Source organism: Cynocephalus volans, chromosome 1 (assembly GCF_027409185.1).
Source record: "Cynocephalus volans isolate mCynVol1 chromosome 1, mCynVol1.pri, whole genome shotgun sequence".
Taxonomy (NCBI): Eukaryota; Metazoa; Chordata; class Mammalia; order Dermoptera; family Cynocephalidae; genus Cynocephalus; species Cynocephalus volans.
Genome location: NC_084460.1, coordinates 179965389 through 179985851, shown reverse-complemented (window position 1 = coordinate 179985851; position 20463 = coordinate 179965389). Strand labels below are relative to the sequence as shown.

The window sequence follows — 20463 nt, the reverse complement described above, 5'->3', positions numbered from 1 at the left end:
CCACAAACCATGGTGCATGCAACCACAGGTAAATTGTGGTTCTAGGAAGATGGTTCTAATTTGCAATCTTATTTTCACACTCTTAGTGATCTTCCTTAGCTTGGTCTTCTCTATCAGCTGGGGAAGGACAACCCACTCTCAGTCTGGAAGGTTTGAGCCACAGCAGAGTGTTGACAATGGATAGCAGGACCTTTATTTATTTTGAATCATGGTAATTCATCAGAAGTTAGAGAGATTTAAATTTAATCCTCAAAATACCTTTAAATTAAATACAAGTGACTTTTATCTGTTGATCTTAGGAAAATTAGTTAATTTTGTTTCTTTCCCATTCAGATGGTAGAGTTAGCAATGCAGGTGTGATTACCATCTGACAACTATTTATGCTTAAAAAGCCTCTTTTAGAGTCAGAACTCATGAAAATTAAGAAATAGATATGATTATGTTGTCATCTGAATATAGTCTACTCTTAATGCTTCATTGCCTTAAATTCTAATTTGAGAAGGAAGAGTGTGGTAACAATGCTGAATAATGCCAGTTATATTATATGACATAGTGCTGTAAAAGTAAGCCACTCTAGCAAAAGAAAAGAGGGAAGGAGGTGTCAAATAATGTGGTAGAGCACAACTGATAAATTTTGATAGAGAACAATTGATATAGTTATACTCTGAGTGTTTTCTGTAGTCTGTAAAGAGACCATCTCTACAGCTTCACTTTTGTTACCTTCCTATAGTTTAAATAGGAAAAGTTGAAAGTTAGGCCTGTCTTCAGCCAAGAATTTGTTCAGGTAAAAAAAAACTTCGAAAACATGCACAGAACTACAGTAGTGAATGAATTAAGTTATCTGAATTAAGTTGCAGGATGTTACTACCTCAGGGCTTTATGTAGTTTTAAATATTTCTAACCTCTTCTGTGATGATCAACAAAGGTGAGCTTTCTAGTTTTCAAGGATAATTTTAAACACTTTCAACAAAGTAGAATATTAAAGCGAAATTATTTAGGATGAATGTAAAGAAATATGACAGAGTATAGAAGTATTTATCCTTCCCGGGGCCTCCAACTGTTTCTCTTTCCCAATTTATTATATATGTATTATTTGATGAATATTTGATAACCTTGGGAAGAGCAGTCTACGGGGCTATTCTGAAGGTTGTAGAACTTATTGTTCCCTTTCAAGTTTATAAAAGTCCAAATGCCTATTGAACTTTTCGCGAATACAGCCCTGGCCTAAGATAATGGAGGAAAGTACCTGTCTGATCACTTAGAATTCCATTAGCTTCTGGTCTCTCATTGACTGGCCAGAGTTATCTTGTCTTCTCTCCTTTCTGAATTTATCCAGTATGCCAAAGAATGTTGTGAGAATAAATTTTTTAACTTTTTTGAGGGGGAAGTATCAAATGTACATCAAAGTAGAGAGAATAGTGTAATTGACTTCCAGGTATCTGTTACCCAGCCTCAACAATTATCAGCTTGTGGACACTTTTGTTTATCTGTATGCATAGCCTGTATCTCACCTTCCCTATTTATTTTGAAGTAAGTCTCAGACGTCAGTTTCATCCATAAATATTTCAGCATGCATTTCTAAAAGGTAAGGGCTCTTTTTTTTTAAACATAGTCACAGTGTCATCATTATCACATCTGAAAATTTAACAGTAGTTTTTTAATATCAGATATCCCATCAATGTCCAAAGCTTTCTGATGCCTCATAACTGCTTTTGTGAGAATCAACGTTTATGACACTGAAAGAAAGGGAGCCGAGATGCCAGGTACCGTTCAAGCTTTATTAAAGAAAGAAATCTGCCAGGCTGTGCTCAGAGTAGCAGGAAGCCTGGGGCTGCCCTGAAAATGGTAGACAGCACCAGGTGTGAGGGTGGTAGAGCTTATATAGTGCGACAAGGGCTGGCTGATACCATCAGGGAGGGTCATTATGCTAATGTGGATCGGGGCGGAGAACTGTGTCCTTGCAGAAGCAAAAGGGATTTCTGTTTAAGTCAGGAGGCTTCTTGTAAAGGGAAGAGGGGAGAGGAGGAGTTGGGCAGTGCCATTTTGTACTTGGGCTTGTCTAAAGTGACACTGGTTATGTTGCAGATCTATTATTCCTGCCTTTTAAGTATAGGAAAAAGGGAAAAGGTCTCATTCTTCTGAAGCTACTTCCTGCTGGAGATGGGCGAAGATATGGAAAAAATAAAAGATTTATGTTGGCGGGTAAAACAATTAGGCGGTGGGTTGTTGGTTTTGTGTGAGGAGGCTGTATTCCTCTGGGGAAGGGTCGCTGATTCTGAGGGGCTGATATTCTCCTCGCAGGAACAGTTTGGTGGCGTTTTGGTTGGTGAAAGCCTGCATATGTTCCTGCAAGAAATTAGAGAAACACCAAGAGACAGGGACCAAAAAGTAGGATGAGGCACAGTTAGGGGTCCTAGTAGGGGCATAAGCCAGGGTATCCTGAAATGGTTTAAGTTGTTTTGGATCATCCTGCGCTTATTTACATAATAATAGCATTCCTCCCCCAAGAAGAGGCAGGTGCCTTCCTTCTCAGCTGTAAGAAAGTAAAGGGCCTGACAGTTCTGTAAAGTGAGTGTTGTGAGTGAGGTGACCTGTCACTGGAGGGAGGAGATGCTATCTGTGCTTAGTTCTTCTGAGAGCTTTTGATAGAATTGAGAGGCAGTAGCAGGGCCCGATATGCCAGTTCCAGTTGCAGGAAGGATCCCTGCCCCAATTAAAAGGGTACAATTAGTGCCCTACGGGAGCAGGGGGCACTTCCCAAGAGGGGGGGCTGAAGTTAGTCCCAGTCCCATCTCCATCTCTCTATCTGTCTGGAGAGTGATGTCAGGGACAAGTCAAAAGAATATGCAAGAAATCACGTTAGGGGGGAAGGCAACAGGATAATGTAGTTTTACAAAGGAAATATATTCCGGTTTTAGGTCATGGATGAGGAGTGGGTAAGTGAGTGGTAGCATTTGGTGTTAGTAAGGCAGAGTGTGGGCAGGCCCCGCATAACACTGACAGTCCCCACTGAGGTGAGATTAAAGGAAAGTGAAGAGACATTTGTGGAAATGTTGTGGGCTGCATCGACAGGGAGGGGGGTGACCACAAAAAGTTTCTCGTGAAGTGGGAGACAGATGAGTTGCTCAGGGACCAGTCTGATTCGCTGAGGACTGCATCGTCCCTGCGATGTACAATCTCCGTGTTCCAGATAAGGGGGAACATTGAGATAGGAAAAACAAGGGAAGGATACGAAGGGTTAGGGAGCCAAAAGAATTTAAAGGGGACATTGCCACAATGAAATTGCTAAGAAGCATCCTACTGATAGGAGGTAAAGAAGTGCCAGGAGAAATCTTCCTATAATGTTATAATCTTTTGGGGCAGCACTGGCCAATCCTGTAGCAAGTACTAGAACAGATAGTATGATAGTAGCCCTTGTGCGAAGGACGTGAAGCAGGCCTGTAAGAGTGAGAGGATAATCGCCGGGGGAAAGATCATCCTTCTTCTGGGATTGGGGGAAGAGTGGAGTTCTTGGAGATTCTCAGTTTTGTGGGTCCTAAAATGGACGAAGTGTGAGGAGATGTTGGGTTGGGGGTTGAGTAGAGGGACTCCTCTGGCTTGTTAACAGATTTTTGGGTAAAGTCTCAGGTGCTAGTTTTACCAAGGATAAGTGATACCAAGGGGGCCTTTCTTAGTACTTTTACTGCTGTGGGGTGGCAAGAAGTACTGTATAAGGCCCTTCCCAGCATGGCGAGAGAGGCTTTGGGATTCAGGTTTTAATATACACTTGCTGTCCTGTGCTCAGTTTACAGTCTGAGAGGGTGGTGGGGAAAGGATGAGGTAATAGAAGGTTGGCCTGTTCCCTAAGATCCCTAACGAGTGAAAGAGTAGGGAGATATTGGCCTAAAGGTGATGAGCTAGAAGGGAGAGGTGTGAGAGTGAAGGGCCTACCGTACATAAGTTCGAGGGGGCTGAGGCCTGTGGGCTTGCGGGGGGCAGCCCGTTAGGCGAGTGAGTGACTGGTGGGTAGGCTAAAACAAGGGATGATTTCTGAGGTGAGAGCATGCGTTGCTGCTATAGCATCCTCTGCAGTGCAGGGAAAAACCTCAATCCAACCTGGAAAGGTATCTACTATTGTTAGAAGATAGCATGTCCTTTTGTGGGGAGAGTAATATAAGGGCTAAAGAAGGCATAGTAGGAGTTCATAGCCTATATGAACTGAATTATGGAAATCTAAAAGGATTTGCTCAGCTTGTGTGATAGGGAGGACATAGCGATTGGAGAGAGTATACCAGTTGTCCTTTTTCTGTGCCCCCAACTGTTGGAGCTATTGTATTTCTTGAGGCATGTATTGGGGTGAGGGCATAGGGACCATGAGAAGGACCTGAGCAGGAGAGGAAGAGTGGGGGCCTGGTGATTGAGCAGCCTGTTTTGTGGTTAGATCCACCAGTTTGTTTCCCTGGGCTATGGGGTCATTGGAGGTTTGGTGTCCTCTGCAGTGTATAACCCCAACCTCCTTTGGGAGTTGTGCAGCCTCAATAGCTTGTGTTAGATTTACTATGGCATAACCTGCCCCGGGGATGAGCGTGGAGGTGGCACAAACCGTGTAATGGGATGTGGGGAGATGTGTGGAAAGGGATTGAGAAAGAGGTCTAAAGCCTCCATGCAATTGTGTTCTAAGGGTCCTGAGTGTTTTGGGATGAGAGTGGCTAGATCTTAAGGGAGGGCAAGGTTTAAAGGAGAACTGGGAGTTTTCAGTGAAAGTAAGTTGAATAAGTTGTAGGTGGAGAGGGGAGAGAATTGACTTGGCTTTATGGCTGAGAAGGTCTTGACTGTTGTTTAAAAGTTAGTTAGAGCTTTCTGTGTTAAAAGGGTGGCTGCCGCCAAGGCCCATAAACAGGGGCCCATTCTCGAGCTGTGGTGTCTAGTTGTTTAGAGAAGTATGTAACCCGGGAGAAAATTTCTCCTGCCTCTTGTCCCAAAACACTGACTGCCTGTCCTTGGGTTTTGGTGACAAATAGGATAAAAGGATGAGATAGGTTTGGGAGAGATAGAACTGGAGCTGCGAGGAGAGCGGCTTTTAATCACTGAAAGGGAGAATGAATGAGCTTTGTGGGATCTAAAGGAATGGCAGGATCCCCTTTGGCTGCCTCATAAAGTGGCTTTGCTAGCACGCCAAAGTTAGGAATCCATAGGCGAAGATACCCTGCCAGCCCCAAGAAAGAAAGGATTTCACCCTTTGTGGTAGGAGCAGGGAGTTCAGAAATTAGACTTTTGAACTGAAGGAGAAGAAATTTGGGCCTTGCTGGGGACACTGGATATCCCCTGGAGGCCAGGAAATTAAGGAGAGCAACAGTGTGGGCCTGTAAATCCTCATAGGACGGGCAACAAAGGAGGAGGTCATCCACATATTGTATTAAAGTGCTAGAGGTTGGGGGGGAAGTTCAGATAAGTCTTGAGCTAAGGCCTGGCCAAAGAAGTGGGGGCTATCCCGAAACCCCTGAGGTAGTACTGTCCAAGTGAGTTGTTGGGAATGACATGTGTCAGGATTAGTCCTGTACTAAATGGTATGAGCCATTAGGCTTTATAACCGGAAGGATGGGTGTATTAAAAGGCAAGCAGGTAGGCCGTGAGAGATGAGAAGAAAGGAGTTTGTGTATGACGGGTTTTAAGCCTATTAGGTGTTTGTTAGTGATGGGGTACTGTGGGACATTAGGGAACAAAGAGGGGTTCTGCAGTTTAACAAGGGTAGGGGAATGGTGCATAGCAATGGAGGGAGAAGAAGTGTCCCATACTAGGGATTAACCTTGTCCGAAGAGGAGGGGAAGGTGGAAGCCCCAGGGGCCAGGTCTCCGTGCGGCCTGTAACAGGAGCGTTGTAGCTGGAGTTAAAGTGTTTAGGGTAAGAGTAGCTTTAAATTTGAAAAGAATGTCCTGTCCCAGTAAGGGGGCTGGGCATTGAGGCATTATTAAGAATTTGTGTGTGAATTGGGTGTGATGTAGGGTGCAGGAAAGGGATTTGAGTGATCCGTGAGTGGTATTCTGATCATGTGACCCCTACTATTATGGTAGAGGATGGGGTTGTTGTTCCTACATATTTAGGAAGGGTAAAGTAAATGGCCCCTGTATCAATGACAAAAGAGATTGTCTTACCTGCTACAAGATGAGTTACCCTGGGCTCACACGCGTTGATCTCCGTGGGGGCCTCAGGCCCTGGGCATTGTCAGTACTCCTCCTGTGCAAAGCCTAGAAGTTCTGGTAGGGATGGCCATGAAGCCAAAGGCTGTAGGTTGGGGACCGGGCCACTCCCTCTCTGGTGAGTGACACAGTCAATCCCCCAGTGAACTGGCTGTTTGCAGTGAGGACAGGTTACAACAGGCCCATGCCAAGTGGCCCGGTTGGCTGCATTTGAAGCAGTTCCCAGGTGGCTTGACCCTAGAGGCAGCCAGCTTTGGAGTATGTGAGCCACAGATGACATTAGCCAGGTGCTGGTATTTGGCCTGATCTCTTTTATAGTTTTTTGAATATCAGGGGCTGATTGGGTAACGGAGTGAGAGTGTAAGAGGGCCGTGCCTGCTGGGGAGTTTGGATCTATACATGTATATTCAAGTAAAGCCTCAGAGAGGAGGTTTAGGAACTCGTCGGGATTTTCAGTGGATCTCAGTGTGATTTCCCTAAGCTTGTCATAATTGACTGACTTGTGAGTAGCCTATTGGAGGCCATGATCATGTTATCCCGGAGATCCTGATCCCCGTGGCCGGCCTGGCAGTTCCAATTTGGGTCCATGCAAGAAACAACAACAGCTCCCATAGGCCGCCTGTTATTTTGAGCATGTACCTGAGCTGCCATCCAGACCTGCTCCCTTACATGGACTTGGACAATTCCTTCTGTCCCAGACACTTTACGGAAAGGTTATAAAAAGCCAGAGCTGAGGCAGGGTTGTTACCTGATGAAGGGGGAGAAGGGGAGGAGTTGGGCTGAGGACGAGCATCTGGAGGCCAGGTGTGGGGAAGAGAGAGAAATGTGGAGGGCTGACGAATCAGAAGATTGATCTGAGTCTGGAAGGAGAGGTCGAGCATGAGCTAGGAGAATTTGAGACATAGGGCAGTTTTGACAAAGAGAAGAATGCATTCAGAGATAGGAATAGGCCTGAAGAAGGAATCTCTACAGCTTTCGCCACTTTGGTGAGTGTCTAAATCGAGTGCCATCTTTTGGCCACTAGGATACATTGTAACGAGGCGTTTGAGTTTTAATGTCTCCCTGGAGGCCAAGAAATTGGCCAGGAGACGGCCCAAAGCCGTAGCGTGCAGAGTACAGTAGAAAATGAGACGTTTAGGTTTAATGTCTCCCTGGAGGCCCAGGAGACAGCCCAAGGGCGTAGAGCATGGAGGTTTGGATCATGAGGATCCTGTGTAGAGGATGAGAAAGGGCGGTTAGTCCTGAGAGAAGAAGAGTGCCAGCAAAGAGGATCCCCTTTGGTGCCCACCTTCTTTTCGAGAGAAAAGCCGCCGACCGGCTAGAGGAGCATCCTCCAGTAGGTGGGGGGCACGAGAAGAGTTCCCTCGGCCAGGCGCCTGGGCTTCGTAGAGATGTAGAGAGTAGTCGGGGGAACCATTGAAGTAGGCAGGACAGACCCACTGACTCACCCTGAATTGAGGCCGGTGTTGGATGCATTGGTCTGAAATGGCAAAAGTGGAGGGTCTTGGAGGCATCTGGTTTCAGCAGGTCCAGGAAGGGCAGCCAAGGGCCAGTCAATGCAAGAGAGGGGATCAGCCACAATACTGGCTAAAACCCTTACCGGGTTTCAGCACCATAATGAAAGAAAGTGAGCTGAGATGCCAGGTACCGTTCAAGCTTTATTAAAGAAAGAAATCTGCCGGGCTGTGCTCAGAGTAGCAGGCAGCCCAGGGCTGCCCTGAAAATGGTGGACAGCACCAGGTGTGGGGGCGGTAGAGCTTATATAGTGCACCAAGGGCTGGCTAATATCATCAAGGAGGGTCATTGCGCTAATGTGGATCAGGGTGGAGAACTGCGTCTTTGTGGAAGCAAAAGGGGTTTCTGTTTAAGTCAGGAGGCTTCTCGTAAGGGGAAGAGGGGAGGGGAGGAGGTGGGCACGCCATTTTGTACTTGGGCTTGTCTAAAGTGGTGCTGGTTATGTTGCAGATCTGTTAGACACGTATTTTATTTTGCTTCAAATTCTATTCTGTGGCCTTATTCCTATGTACATATTTACTAGGAGTAGAATCAGAGGGTGTTAGATTATCAGTTCTAATGATGTGAGGATATGTTTAAAATATAGCTGTAATTGGAGATTTATGCTTAAGATAGCTGTGTGTTCTTAGGAAATACATCTTTCCATTAGATTGAAGACTAAAAAAATATTTAAGGCATGAATAAAAGATAGTGTTGAGTATGACATGGGAAGAAGAGTTTTCCTGTTAAAATAAGTTATTGGTGGGATGCTTGTGTTGCTCAGAGGTCAGTCCATCTCCACAGCTCAGTATCCTATGCTCCGGGAGGCCTAGGTGGCTCTACTGTGGCCTCTGTTGCTCTGTGACCTGCAGGTACTGAGAGATCTGCAGGGAGGACCCGGGATACCCTGGAAGCAGGAAATGGAAACAAAAGGAAGGATAAGAAGATTGAAGATTAGTACAAAAATTGTGGGAAAAATCTAAGGTAATTTGTACTCAAAAGAGAAAAGTGGTAGCCAATCAAGATGGCGGAATTGATGGTACCCAGTGTCACTTTCTCCCACAGTCAACCAATTTACAGCCATGGAAAGGCAACGAACTGCCAAGCTAGGGCTGCAAGAGCTCAGGGGAGGATGAACAGAGATCTATGGAATTCATGAAGGTAGGAGAAGCCACGATGAGGGAAAGACTATTTCGAGCTCCAACCATTGCAAGGCTGGCCCTCGTGAGCACATGGAGCAAGAGCTGGCAAAAGCTGCAGCTGTGTCTTGTGTGTGAAGTTGGAGGAAGCTGCAGGGGAGAGGAGGGCCTTGATGGCCCCTAGGCCAGCAAGCCCACTAACAGGGTTCCCGTGAACACACATAGGAACAAAGGGCCACAGACAACTGAAAAAAGGAGCCACTCAGAGGTTGGTGAGTCATTGCAAGGGACCAGAGCATGGCCATCCCCTGGGAAGTGTTTGGAGTGCAGGTGCTTGAGGAAACATGCCCACCAGAGAAACAGTGTGGCACAACATGGACAGCTGATCTACCCTCCAGTCAGCATAAGCCCACTCAGTGGAGACTGGTCAAGAATATAGAACTGCTGGGGGTGCAGTTTGCTGAAAAGACCAGAGTTTCCACACAACCCAGGTATATCAGACCTCACAAGACCTGGAAGTGCTTACAAAGTCAACCATTAAAACCTGAGCTGCACAGAAAGCCTTCCCCAGAGAATCAGCAGCAAAGGAGCAATTTAGCTCAACTACAGGGCTGGGGTTCTGGTTCCCACGGGCAGTTCCCCCATTTTAGAAGTAACCAAAGGACAACAAATTAGTTCCAGTGCAGAATTTAAGTGGTGGGAATATGAATAATCCAACACAGAACTGAAAGAAAAAACATAAAACCCATAGATCAGAGACAGAGTTCTGATATTAACCAGTAAAGGTCTAAGCCACCAAAGAACACCTATAAAACCTGGAAGGACTGGAAGCCCCTTGGGCTTCCAAGCTGGGGTGGTGGGATGCTGAGGGCCTTAGCCATACTGCTCTCCATCTGCATCAAGCCCACTGACCACCAAGCCACTGCTGCCATAATCACCCTAGGCCCCTGAGTCAGGGTGGTGGGGGGCCGAGGACCTCAGCCATGCCCCCACCATCTGCATCCAGCCCAGCAATGACCACCAAGCTGCTGCTGGAAGTGCCCTGGGCTCCCGGGTTGGGGTGCTGAGGGCCTCAGCCACACACCCCCAAAGTCTACATTTAGCCAAGCCACGACCAAGCTGCCACCAGAAGCCCCCTGGGCCCCTCTGCTGGAATGGGGGGTGCCACATGCCTCAACCACACCCCACCTTCCTCTTCCTCCCTCTGTATCCTTCAACCCCTTTCCCTCTCCCCCTTCCCCCTCACTCTTCCCTTCCCCCCTTCCCCCAGCTGCTCCCCAACATCTTAGAATGTAAAAAAATAATAAATTTAAAATAAATAAATAAAAATTAAAATAAATAAAATAAGTTATTGAGGTAGTTAGGTACTATTTGTCCCTGAGGTGTTACAGCAGTAGGTTTAGAAGCTGGAATTTTCCTTAGCTTACGTGTCTAACATGTGAACTAAAGAGGCGCAGGCCTCCTTACCTTAGCTGAACTGCTGAAGATCTTGTTTGGCTCAGAACTACTCATGAAACAATGGTCGTGTTGGACATTCATACCTACCTATGGTTAGAAGTCAGTAACTTGTAAAAAGAGAGGTTTGTTTTAGAAGTCAGTAACTTGTAAAAAGAGAGGTTTGTTTTTCTTCACATCTTGTTTGTGTAGTAACCACCATGAATAGAAAAAAAATACAAACCTCTCTACAAAAGGCAGTTTATTCCTTCCATTGAAAGCGCAGTGGATACCTTGAAAGACTGCACTAGCAGGAAAGTGATGTCACCTTCTGTATTACTGCCATATCTCCTGAACTTTCATTTCCACTCATTCTTTGACTTTGTTTCCTGTGCCACATACTCTGTCACTTAAAAAACCGTACAAGTTTAAACCCTGGTTAGCAATCATTTAACACTGCCTGTCTTCCCCACCCCATCTTTCTACTCCCACCCTTTCTCCCTGCCATAGACGTAAACATTTGAAAATTTTCAGATATCACTGTGAAGAATTGTTAAATGTGAACCTCCGAAATGAGGGCATTCAAATACTGTCAGTGGTCAGGTAAATCATTTGTTTTTTTAATGTATTATTTTAAAATTAGCAAAACATTTCCTTTTGTGCCATACCTCTGTTTGTTTTTGTCTATCAGGTGAATACCAAATCAGCTACTGCAGTGTTCAAGGTTTCTGAATTAGGTTGGTATAATGTTGAGATACAAAGAAATGAGACCTAGGTTCTATTGCTGTTAGTATACAAGTGACTGTAGTATAAAATAGAAGAAAGAGATTTACTCCCAACTAGAGTGATGAGGAAAAACTTCACAAAGGGAAGTGGCATTTTAGTTAGGTATTGAAGAATGGGTAATATGTGAAAATACAAAGATGACTAAAGGTTATTCCAGATGGAAAGAACACTATGAAGAAAGGAGGAGAGGGAAGAGAATGTGGAACATGTAGAAGGGGCAACAAAGTTATTCATTTTGGCCGAATAATGGGAGGCAGGGGGAGAGTACTAAGGGGAAAAGATGAGGATGGACTGAGTAAAGTAGAGGTTTGGTGTCCCTGATCCAGAATGCTTGGAACAAGAAGTGTTTGGGAATTTGAATTTTTTTTCTTCAGATTTTGGAATATTTGCAGAATATATACTACTTGAACATCCGTAATCCAAAAATCTGAAATCTGTAGTGCTCCAATGAGCATTGCCTTTGATCATCATGGCAGCTCCCAAAAAGTTTCAGATTTTGGAGCATTTCATTTCCAATTTTTGGATAAGGAATGCTCAACCTGTACTTATAAATGCTGTTTTACCTAAAGATTATGCATATTATCTTAAATAATGTAGTATATCCTTTCTTATTTTAAATAATCTCTTTCTAGTAGAAATTTCTCAAATAGTTTTTTAGAACTAAATTACCAGAGAAGTGGGTTTATCCCTTTTACATCATATTTTTGTCTGCTTTGTTTGTTTGTTTTGGTGGCTGACTGGTACAGGGATCAAACTCTGACCCTTGGTGTTGTCAGCACCATGCTCTAACCAACTGAGCTAACCAGCCAGCCATCACATATTTTTGTACATTTTTTAGAGTCTTGTAAAATAAGGAAAACTTTTTTCCTTATTAAAAAAAATGTACGGGGAGGGGATAACAATGCATTATAAGAGTTTATCTTATTAATGCCATTTAGAGATAAAAGTTTCTTCATTTAGAAATATGTACATGTATTTTGTAAATTATTGCTGGCTTCATTTTTAAAAATTTTAATTTTGAAACAGTTTAAGACATACAGAGAAGTTGAAGTTCAGTACAGAGGACTTTTTTTTCCATACTATTTGAGAGTAAGTTGCTGACAGAATGCCCCATAACCCCCAAGTACTTATTATGTATTCTCTAGAAAGACATTCTCCTGCTTTAACTATGATAGAACCATCATAAAGTTAACAGTGATACATTACTACTGTTTAATCCTCAGACTCCACTAAAGTTTAACCAATTGTCCCAACAATGTCTTTTATAGTAAAAAGATCCAGTTTAGATTTGTGCATTTTATTTAGTTGTCATGTCTCTTTAGTCTCCTTAAATCTATAAAAAAATTACTCTGTCTTTGACATTTATGACCTTAAAATCTTTGAAAGTGAAGGCCAGTTATTTTGCAGAATGTTCCTTACTTTGGTTTTCTGATGGTTCCTCATGTTTAGACGCTTATACATATTTGGCAGGAATAGTGAAGAAGTGGTGCTACATTTTTTTCGTTGTTTCCTGTCAGATGGTACAAAATTTTGACTTATCTCATTACTTTTCATGTTCACTTTGATTAGTTGATTAAGGTGATGGTCTACCAGGCAGGTCTGACAGACTTTTTCCCCTTTATCATTGTTTTACTTTGAGCTTATCTAAATATCCCTTTTCTCATCAGACTTTCAATTCATTACTCTTGTTATTTGTTTCGATGCTCAAATTGTCCCAGATTTTGCTGGTATAAGCCCCTTCAAACTGGCTTCTGTATTTCAGTGACATTTCTCCATTACTCTTTGAACACTTTCATACTTTCTGACACAAGAATGTGCTTCAGGCTCATTTTATTCCTGCCCCTGCCCTGCAATCAGCCATTTCTCCATGGAGTCCTAGTTCCTTTAGTGGAGAGTCATATTTAGAAACCAAAATCTTAGTGCTAAGAATGCTCATTGCAATTGCAGTGTTGCTGATCCTAGGTCCTGTCAATGGATATTGCTAAGAAGTATATGTAAATATGTATGTATATGTCATATACAATTATACACATGCATTAATATCTATGTTTCTATATCTATCTATCCTCTGTCTAGAAAACTGTAAGTTCACACTGGTAATCCCAGTTCCAATCAACACTGCAGTGTCCATTCTAGTTTTCTCTCTTTCCATATTTGTAATTCCTTTCTGTGGCAGTGAGAAACCTGGCTCCCATTAGCCTTGATAATTCCCTTGTTGATAATCATTCTCCTGTTGCTGTTGCAGCCTCCTCTGCATGGGTACTCTCCTCACCCCACTGGGGCTCTGACACCCTGCCCCAGGCTTCTCTCCTAGCCACTCTGCTCTTCTAACCCTTTTTAAGCTCCCACATATCATGCCAGGACACCTGCAACATCTCTGGGCGGATACCACCCTCCTCATCCCAGTCAGACTTCAATACCTCATGCCAGACCACCCCTCCCCTATGTGGATATCCTGTTTCCCCATCTCTGGCTTCAGCTTCATGCACAGGGTCATCCTTATTCTCCCTGGGCTCTGACAGCCTGTGCTGGACTCCCACCACTCTACCCCAAATCTTTGAAGCCTATATGGGAAAATCGGAAACTATCTACAGTCCTTTAGATAAAAACAATTTATATATGTTTAAGAAATTGGAAGTTTCTGGAGTTAAAAGTGCATATGGCTCTTAAATTTAGTTCACCAATTTATTGAACATAAATTTAGGGAATCCCTACTGAGTGCTAGGCCATTGGGCAGTGAACTAGACCAAGTCCCTTCTCTCCTGAAGCTACATTCTCTGATTCTGGCAATTTATGCTTAGATAAGTTATTGACAAATTAGTAATGTCTCTAAGCCTGTTTCCTCATATGTCAAATGGAAATAATAGTAATTTTGCTCCTGCAGTTGTTGTGAAAATTGAATAATGAATGAGGGCACCTAGCCCAGTGTTACTTACTGTCATAATAATCACAGAAACGTTATTCAAGTACCTCAGCTAAAATATTTTTAAATTTCTTTTAATATTTTGAGGGGAAACCAAAAAATTCCTGGCAGAGAAAATGACATGTCATTTACTCTTTGAATTATTTTTCCTTTCCTTTAGCATATTTTTATCTAACAGTATGCACTTTAAAGTCTGTGTGTATCCTGTTTCCTGAATCTCAAAATATAATACAAAAGTGTAAATAACCAAACAGCTTGGCATTTGTTTGCATATTTGAATTGGGTGACATTCTAATAGATGGACCTTCATTGGGCCTGAGAGACATAGTATGTTGTTCATATATTTGGAGTATAATTAATGGCAAGGTAATGAATTATTAGAAGAGAGAATATTTTGTTGCATGGTAATTTAAGTTATAGAATTATTTTTTATGTTTTCTAAAGGAAGGTGATAATACTAAAAAAGTATATATTTTAACTCTTACTAGCTGTTAGTATTTGAACTCAAATGATGATTATTGCTGAAACTGATACAGCTAGTAATTTCTATATTACTATATTAGTGATGGTATATTTTAAATGCATATAGCATGTAACTTGTAAAACTCTAGAATAATATTTGTTCTGGAAGCTATGACTTCTGTCATGAGAGATGTAACAAATCTCTCTTACACTTGCTTTTGTATGCATGTACTCTTAGCAAGGCAGTGTTTAGGGGAAAGCAATCTTGTTTTACTTTATAAAATATAATTAAAATTTGTTGTGTTTTATATTTGTGTCACTTGTCATTGAATGTTAGGAGTAATTTCTATGAATATATGGTGTAGTAATATTAATGATAGGAACTTTAGGAATACAGAATGAAATATAAATCCCCATAACTAATGGTTTGATGAAATCTTTCCTACTCCCTAATTTTATACTGGGTGGTTTGATAAAGGCCCACACTTAATAATGAACATATTAGAGAATTGCAACAGTATCAGCTAGTTGAGTGATTAATTGAGTCATTTAGTCTTCGCCTGTGCTGTCAACTAGCAGAGCACAACTCATCTGAGCACAGAAGTGAGATCACTAGGAAGAAAGCTTTAGAGTAGATGGTCTGAAAAGAGATGGAACAGACAAGAAAAGTGATATGTTATGTAGAACCTTGTAGAAGAACTTCAAGGCAAAGGGACAGAGCTGTAATGCAAAGTACCAAGGAGTGTTAGGTAAAGCAGTAGGCTGAGAAGAGCCCTTTTGTTGGCAATAAAGATGTACGGGAAATAGGAAGGTCATAGTGATCTGTTTACATGATTTTCTAATGTGGAGCACATGAACATTGCCAAAAAGTACAATAATTCTATATTGTAGATCAATGAGGTAAGGGAGGGGATAAGTGTAAGAGATGAGAGGAAAATAAGGAGTGAACCAGTAAACCAAGAGGTAAATTGGGTGGGAAATGGAAAAGTGAGGGCAGTGGAAAAGGAAAGAAACCTAGAAGGGAAAGGAAGGAATGAAAAAGGAACCATACCTTTCTGAATTGTAGACTTTAGAATGTATTATTTGTAATTGTCCTTTGAAATACTCGCTGTGATTTATGTCTTTGGTTCTCTGTCATATTTTAAAGTTTACTGTATTTACTAAGTAGGAAGGTTTTTCCTTTAAAGTTTCAGGATTTGTTTTTATGTTATTGTTTTTTCTCTCAGTAGAACAACCACAACAGCCTGCCTTAGGGAAATTATTCTGTGGGTTATAGTCATTAGCAAGATGGCATTAACTTTATGGCAGAAGAAATGAATCAAGACAAAGTCCAGACTGAAGATTTCTCCATTACTTTGCTAAACTGTGTAGTCAAATACTCCCATTAGCTTTCATCATTTAAATGTTTTGTCAGTTTTCTATGTGTCAAGCACTATTCTAAGTGTCAGGGATAAAAGGATGAATAGAGTTAAGATCAGTGGAGAGGGTAGAATAATAGATGGTGCTGGAATTATTTGTTAACTCTTTGAGAAGAACAGTTACATTACTTGTTTGAGAAAATACTTTATGTAATATGTCTATGTTAGGAATATCAGATTTAGAAATTTTTGGTTGAAATTCTGGCTTTGTAGCTAAGTAGAATGTGATGTTTCAGGCAATTTTTCTTAATCTAAAACTTTTTTTGTAGCATCTGCAGAAAAAGAAGCAATCAAAGGAACATACTCCAAAGTACTGGATGCATATGGACTCTTAGGTGTTTTACGGTTAAATCTTGGTAAGTTTATTACTCAATACAATTCATCCGTTTTTTCATTTCTATTTTTGTAATCCTAGGGATTTCAGAGAGACTATCTATATATCATTTCAGATTCTATATTTGAGCTGTAAATATGGTAATGTGTTTTAAACCTTAATTAAGCTAATCTTGTGATAATGTTTGTTGCCCAAAAAAGGCATGCTACATGCTCAAGCTCTTGTGATTTTAAGTTCCAGAGACAGTGCCCTGTTTGAACACTTTAAAAGGTAAGTATCAGTTGTCAAAAGAGAAAATCAGAGCATTGCCCTTTTTCTTTGCTTCAGCACATTTAGGAAAAGGTGTCTTCAAAGGGAACTACTGATTTCCCTGGTTTATAGTGGAAAAGACCTCTATTTTGGATTCAGAAGGTTTCAGCTTGAGCCTGCTTCTGCCACTTAATGTCAGCATGGGCTGCGGAGTAACCTTTTTGATTACCAGTTTGTCTACAATGGTGTGATTCAAAATGTAGCCCAAAGACTGGTACTGGTTCATGAATTGTTATGTTATTGGTCTGTGATGAAGCAAAGAGCTTGCACAATCATGCAAATCTAACATATGGCTTCTTTTACTGATAAAGTCTAATGATGAAGGGAAAAAAAAAGAGCAAAGCTAAAGGGTAAATTTAATAAAGTGGTTGATTTTCGTTCTGGTACAAGTACCTTTTCTCATTGTGAGCTGGTAACAGTTCATGGGCCATACTTTGAGTAGCACTGGTCTGTAAAATGGAGATTTGTCATTTGTTATGAAACAATCATATGTAAAACGCTGTGCCTAGGAGCTTTACTAATATTGTCTTAGGTAATCCACAGTCCATTGAAATATTTGTTTTAATCCCTTTTTATAAGGGATGATATCTCAGGTTGGTTATGCTAACATACTGAAGTTGGTCAAGATAACAACTAGTGGAGCCAAGATTCAGGGCCACTTTTGCCAATGTCAAAGCCTATGCTGAAAGTACACAACTGCTGAATTCCAACTTCGTGCTAATTTCAGAGGATTTTTGTCATAATTAGATGAAAAGATGTCTATGAAAGTTTTTGTAAACCAACTTGCTTTCTAAATTGTTACCAAGAACTTTTTGCCTATATATTATCATCATCAGCTCATATTTATGTGCCATTTTTTCAACTTCATTATTTACAAAAAACTTTCACATTTATTATCTTTTCTGAGCTTTCTAACAATCATAAGGGAAAGTAGTGAAGGAAATACATTTTTTTATTAAATTTTTATAGCCTCAGATTAAATAGAGGAACAATTTCATAAATGTGAGATTATCCTATTAATGTTTAAAAGCTTGTTATACTAAAATGTATTTAAACAAAGATTTTATTTCAACTACAAACATCTAGTTGTGAATTTAAAATGTCAGATTTATAAGATGGAGACACAAGAAAAAAGTCTGAAGAAACTATAAAAAGCTTGAACAATATTGGGATTTTTCATCCAATAAATCTTTGGTCTTTGCAGGTGATACTATGTTACATTATCTGGTCCTAGTCACTGGATGTATGTCTGTTGGAAAAATTCAAGAATCTGAAGTTTTCCGAGTTACTTCCACTGAGTTTATATCACTACGAATTGATCCTTCAGAGGAGGATCGGATTTCAGAAGTACGAAAAGTTTTGAATTCAGGAAACTTTTATTTTGCCTGGTCTGCATCTGGAGTCAGTTTAGATTTGAGTCTTAATGCACATCGTAGCATGCAAGAACACACAACTGATAATAGATTTTTCTGGTGAGTTTGTATTTTATTTTTTCACTTTTAAATCATGTGCTGTGCAATATCTTGGTGATTTGGGGCATAATATGTTCAACAGTTGCTGTTTCCAGAGATAGCAGGGGATGGACATTGCTGATTGAGCATACTCCTCTTTCCTGCTCCAGAATCCTTAGCAGAGCATGGCAGGCACCCACTGTCAGTTTATTGAAGTTGGCATGTGACATGAAACCCATTTGTTCCCCCTTATCTAGACTGTTCATTTCAGAAGTATATTTAAAATGTTTTAATTTTAGGAATGAATTTAGTTGTAACAAAATTGTGTTACTCATATTTACTGTTCTAAGTTTTGAAATCTTATCTCTGACAGTATTCCCTTCCTAAGCCAACATTCCCTTATTTTTTTATTTTTATTTTTATTTAGTTATTTATATTAATTTTTGTTTATGGCAGATGGCCGGTACGGGGATCTGAACCCTTGACCTTGGTGTTATAAAACTGTGCTCTTACCAACTGAGCTACCTAGCGAGCCGCTCCCTTATTATTTTTAATTTTAAGGTTGTAGGTAGACGATCTTGATTCAAGAGCAACAGTAGTATATTGGAATAAAGTCTAGTACTATAATAAAATAAAACTTATGGAGGTAACTGTGATATATTTTATGATTGTACATAATGGTGCTGTATTGTAAGTAGCCAGAAGTGGTGAGCAGAACAAATAGGACAATAATTAGTATTGCTTTATTGTAGCAGACCACATTTCTAGTATAACGGTTCTGTTGTCTACAGGCAGCAATGATGCTGACTTTTTTCCTTAATATCATGTGCAAATTATGTTTCGTTATATTGACATGTGTTATAAGGCCAAAGTTCAGGACTCTGTACTCTTGGCCTCCCTTGGTAGTTCAGATTCAAGGTGTTCCCTACTGTGTATTTTCTCTCCCTCACACTTTCACATCACTTTCAGTCCTTGAGTAACACATTCAGGTCTGACCAAATTGTCCTGGCTTTCAGAGGGCTCAAGTCAACAATAATCTTAGGATAGGAAACTAATTTTAGAGCATCAGCTTGGTCACCTTGCATGGAAATGTTTTTGCTTAGGGTAGTGGCGTAGGGGAGAAGAGTGGGCAGAATGAAAAAGGGGTTTAGAACACTGAGACGGGATTAGCAAAGAAGGAGACAATAAGGGAGGGGGTGTGGAGAGAGGGGCTGGGGGGATGAAGAGGTAAATAGCGCAGATAAAAGAAGCTAGTGATGATGGGATGTATTTTTGTCTGACATTCAGAAATAGGCTTCCAAGAGTTAAAACCATGTCAACCCTACACTTTTTCTGAAAAAGGTAAATGTGTTGCAGCACTGCTTAGGGCGGCTGTCCTTACCTTTTTGTTCCCTCCTTATTTCTACCCAAGATTCCTTAGATTGGGAAATAAAACTTTTCCTGCAACAATTAGAAGTCCAAGTAGGTTCAGATACATTGCTGAGTTTAATCAGTAGGAATAATTTATTTTTTCATTCAGTAAGGGGGGCAAATTTTTTTAATGTGAAATTTCGTAACTTTATTTATTACTTAGTTAACTGTATTTTTTTATTAGCATATTCGTTATTACAAATCGTAGTTATTCCTTATGCCCCTTACCCGAGCAATCACTCCCCAACCCCTCTTCCTCCCTTCCCCTCATCTCTAGTAGACACAGAAAGAAAAATACCACGTGTCCTCACTCATAACTGGGTGCTAAAGAAAGAAGGGAGGGAGGGAGGGAGGGAGGGAGACGGACGGACGGACGGACGGAAGGAAGGAAGGAAGGAAGGAAGGAAGGAAGGAAGGAAGGAAGGAAGATAATACATCAAACTTTCAAAAGGAGGGGGGCAATTTTAGACAACAGAATGCCTGAGGGAGTTTGTCCAATAGGAGACAGGTTGAACAAAGGGATAGCTAAAATACCACATATGAATTTTGCTCATTTTTACAATTTTTACAGTTTTGCTAAGGATTGGCATTCTTGAGCTTCATTTTGTGTGGAAAATGAAAGCTTTCAAAATTCTTTATGTATACCCTTGTGCTTTGTAGAAATATTTTCCAGGATACAGTCAAGTAATTTTTGTAGTCAAAGAGTGTCAAGTACCTGTCACAAAACCCAAGCAGCTTTACTCCGTTGGAGATTCAAAGCTGCTGCTGGTTAGAAGTTGTGTACAGATTTAAATAGAATTAAAACAGTGACCCATTCACTGCAAAGAAAAATGAAAACTGGCAACAGAGGGAAAATCTCTACCTGCACAAAATGTGTTGGTTCAGAGGTCTATTTAAACGGGGACAAGTAAATCTCTTTTACCTATTCTATGACATGGATCTCAGCTGTGGTGTCTGGAAATACTGGGTCACAGTCTGTTTGAGCTTTGCCTCAGATCAATGTAGGTTAATAGTGAAGTATAGAAGTTTAAGTCAATGTATTTTTTTAAAATAAGTAATGGTTATTATGCTTGGCATTATCCCATTAGTAATCTCATCACACACTTACATTCCCATATACTTTCCTG

At 41.0% G+C, this 20463-nt stretch overlaps 1 protein-coding gene across 7 annotated transcripts in view; it reads left to right on the top strand.

Moving 5' to 3' along the window:
- SYNJ1 (synaptojanin 1) overlaps positions 1 to 20463 on the top strand; it is an 86868-nt gene that overhangs the window by 12412 nt on the left and 53993 nt on the right. For all 7 annotated transcript variants that reach the window (XM_063088873.1, XM_063088863.1, XM_063088911.1 and 4 more), the window contains exons 3-4: positions 16102 to 16188; positions 17680 to 17947. In XM_063088873.1, coding sequence (XP_062944943.1) covers positions 16102 to 16188; positions 17680 to 17947 — 355 coding nt within the window. The remainder of the gene's footprint in view (positions 1 to 16101; positions 16189 to 17679; positions 17948 to 20463) is intronic.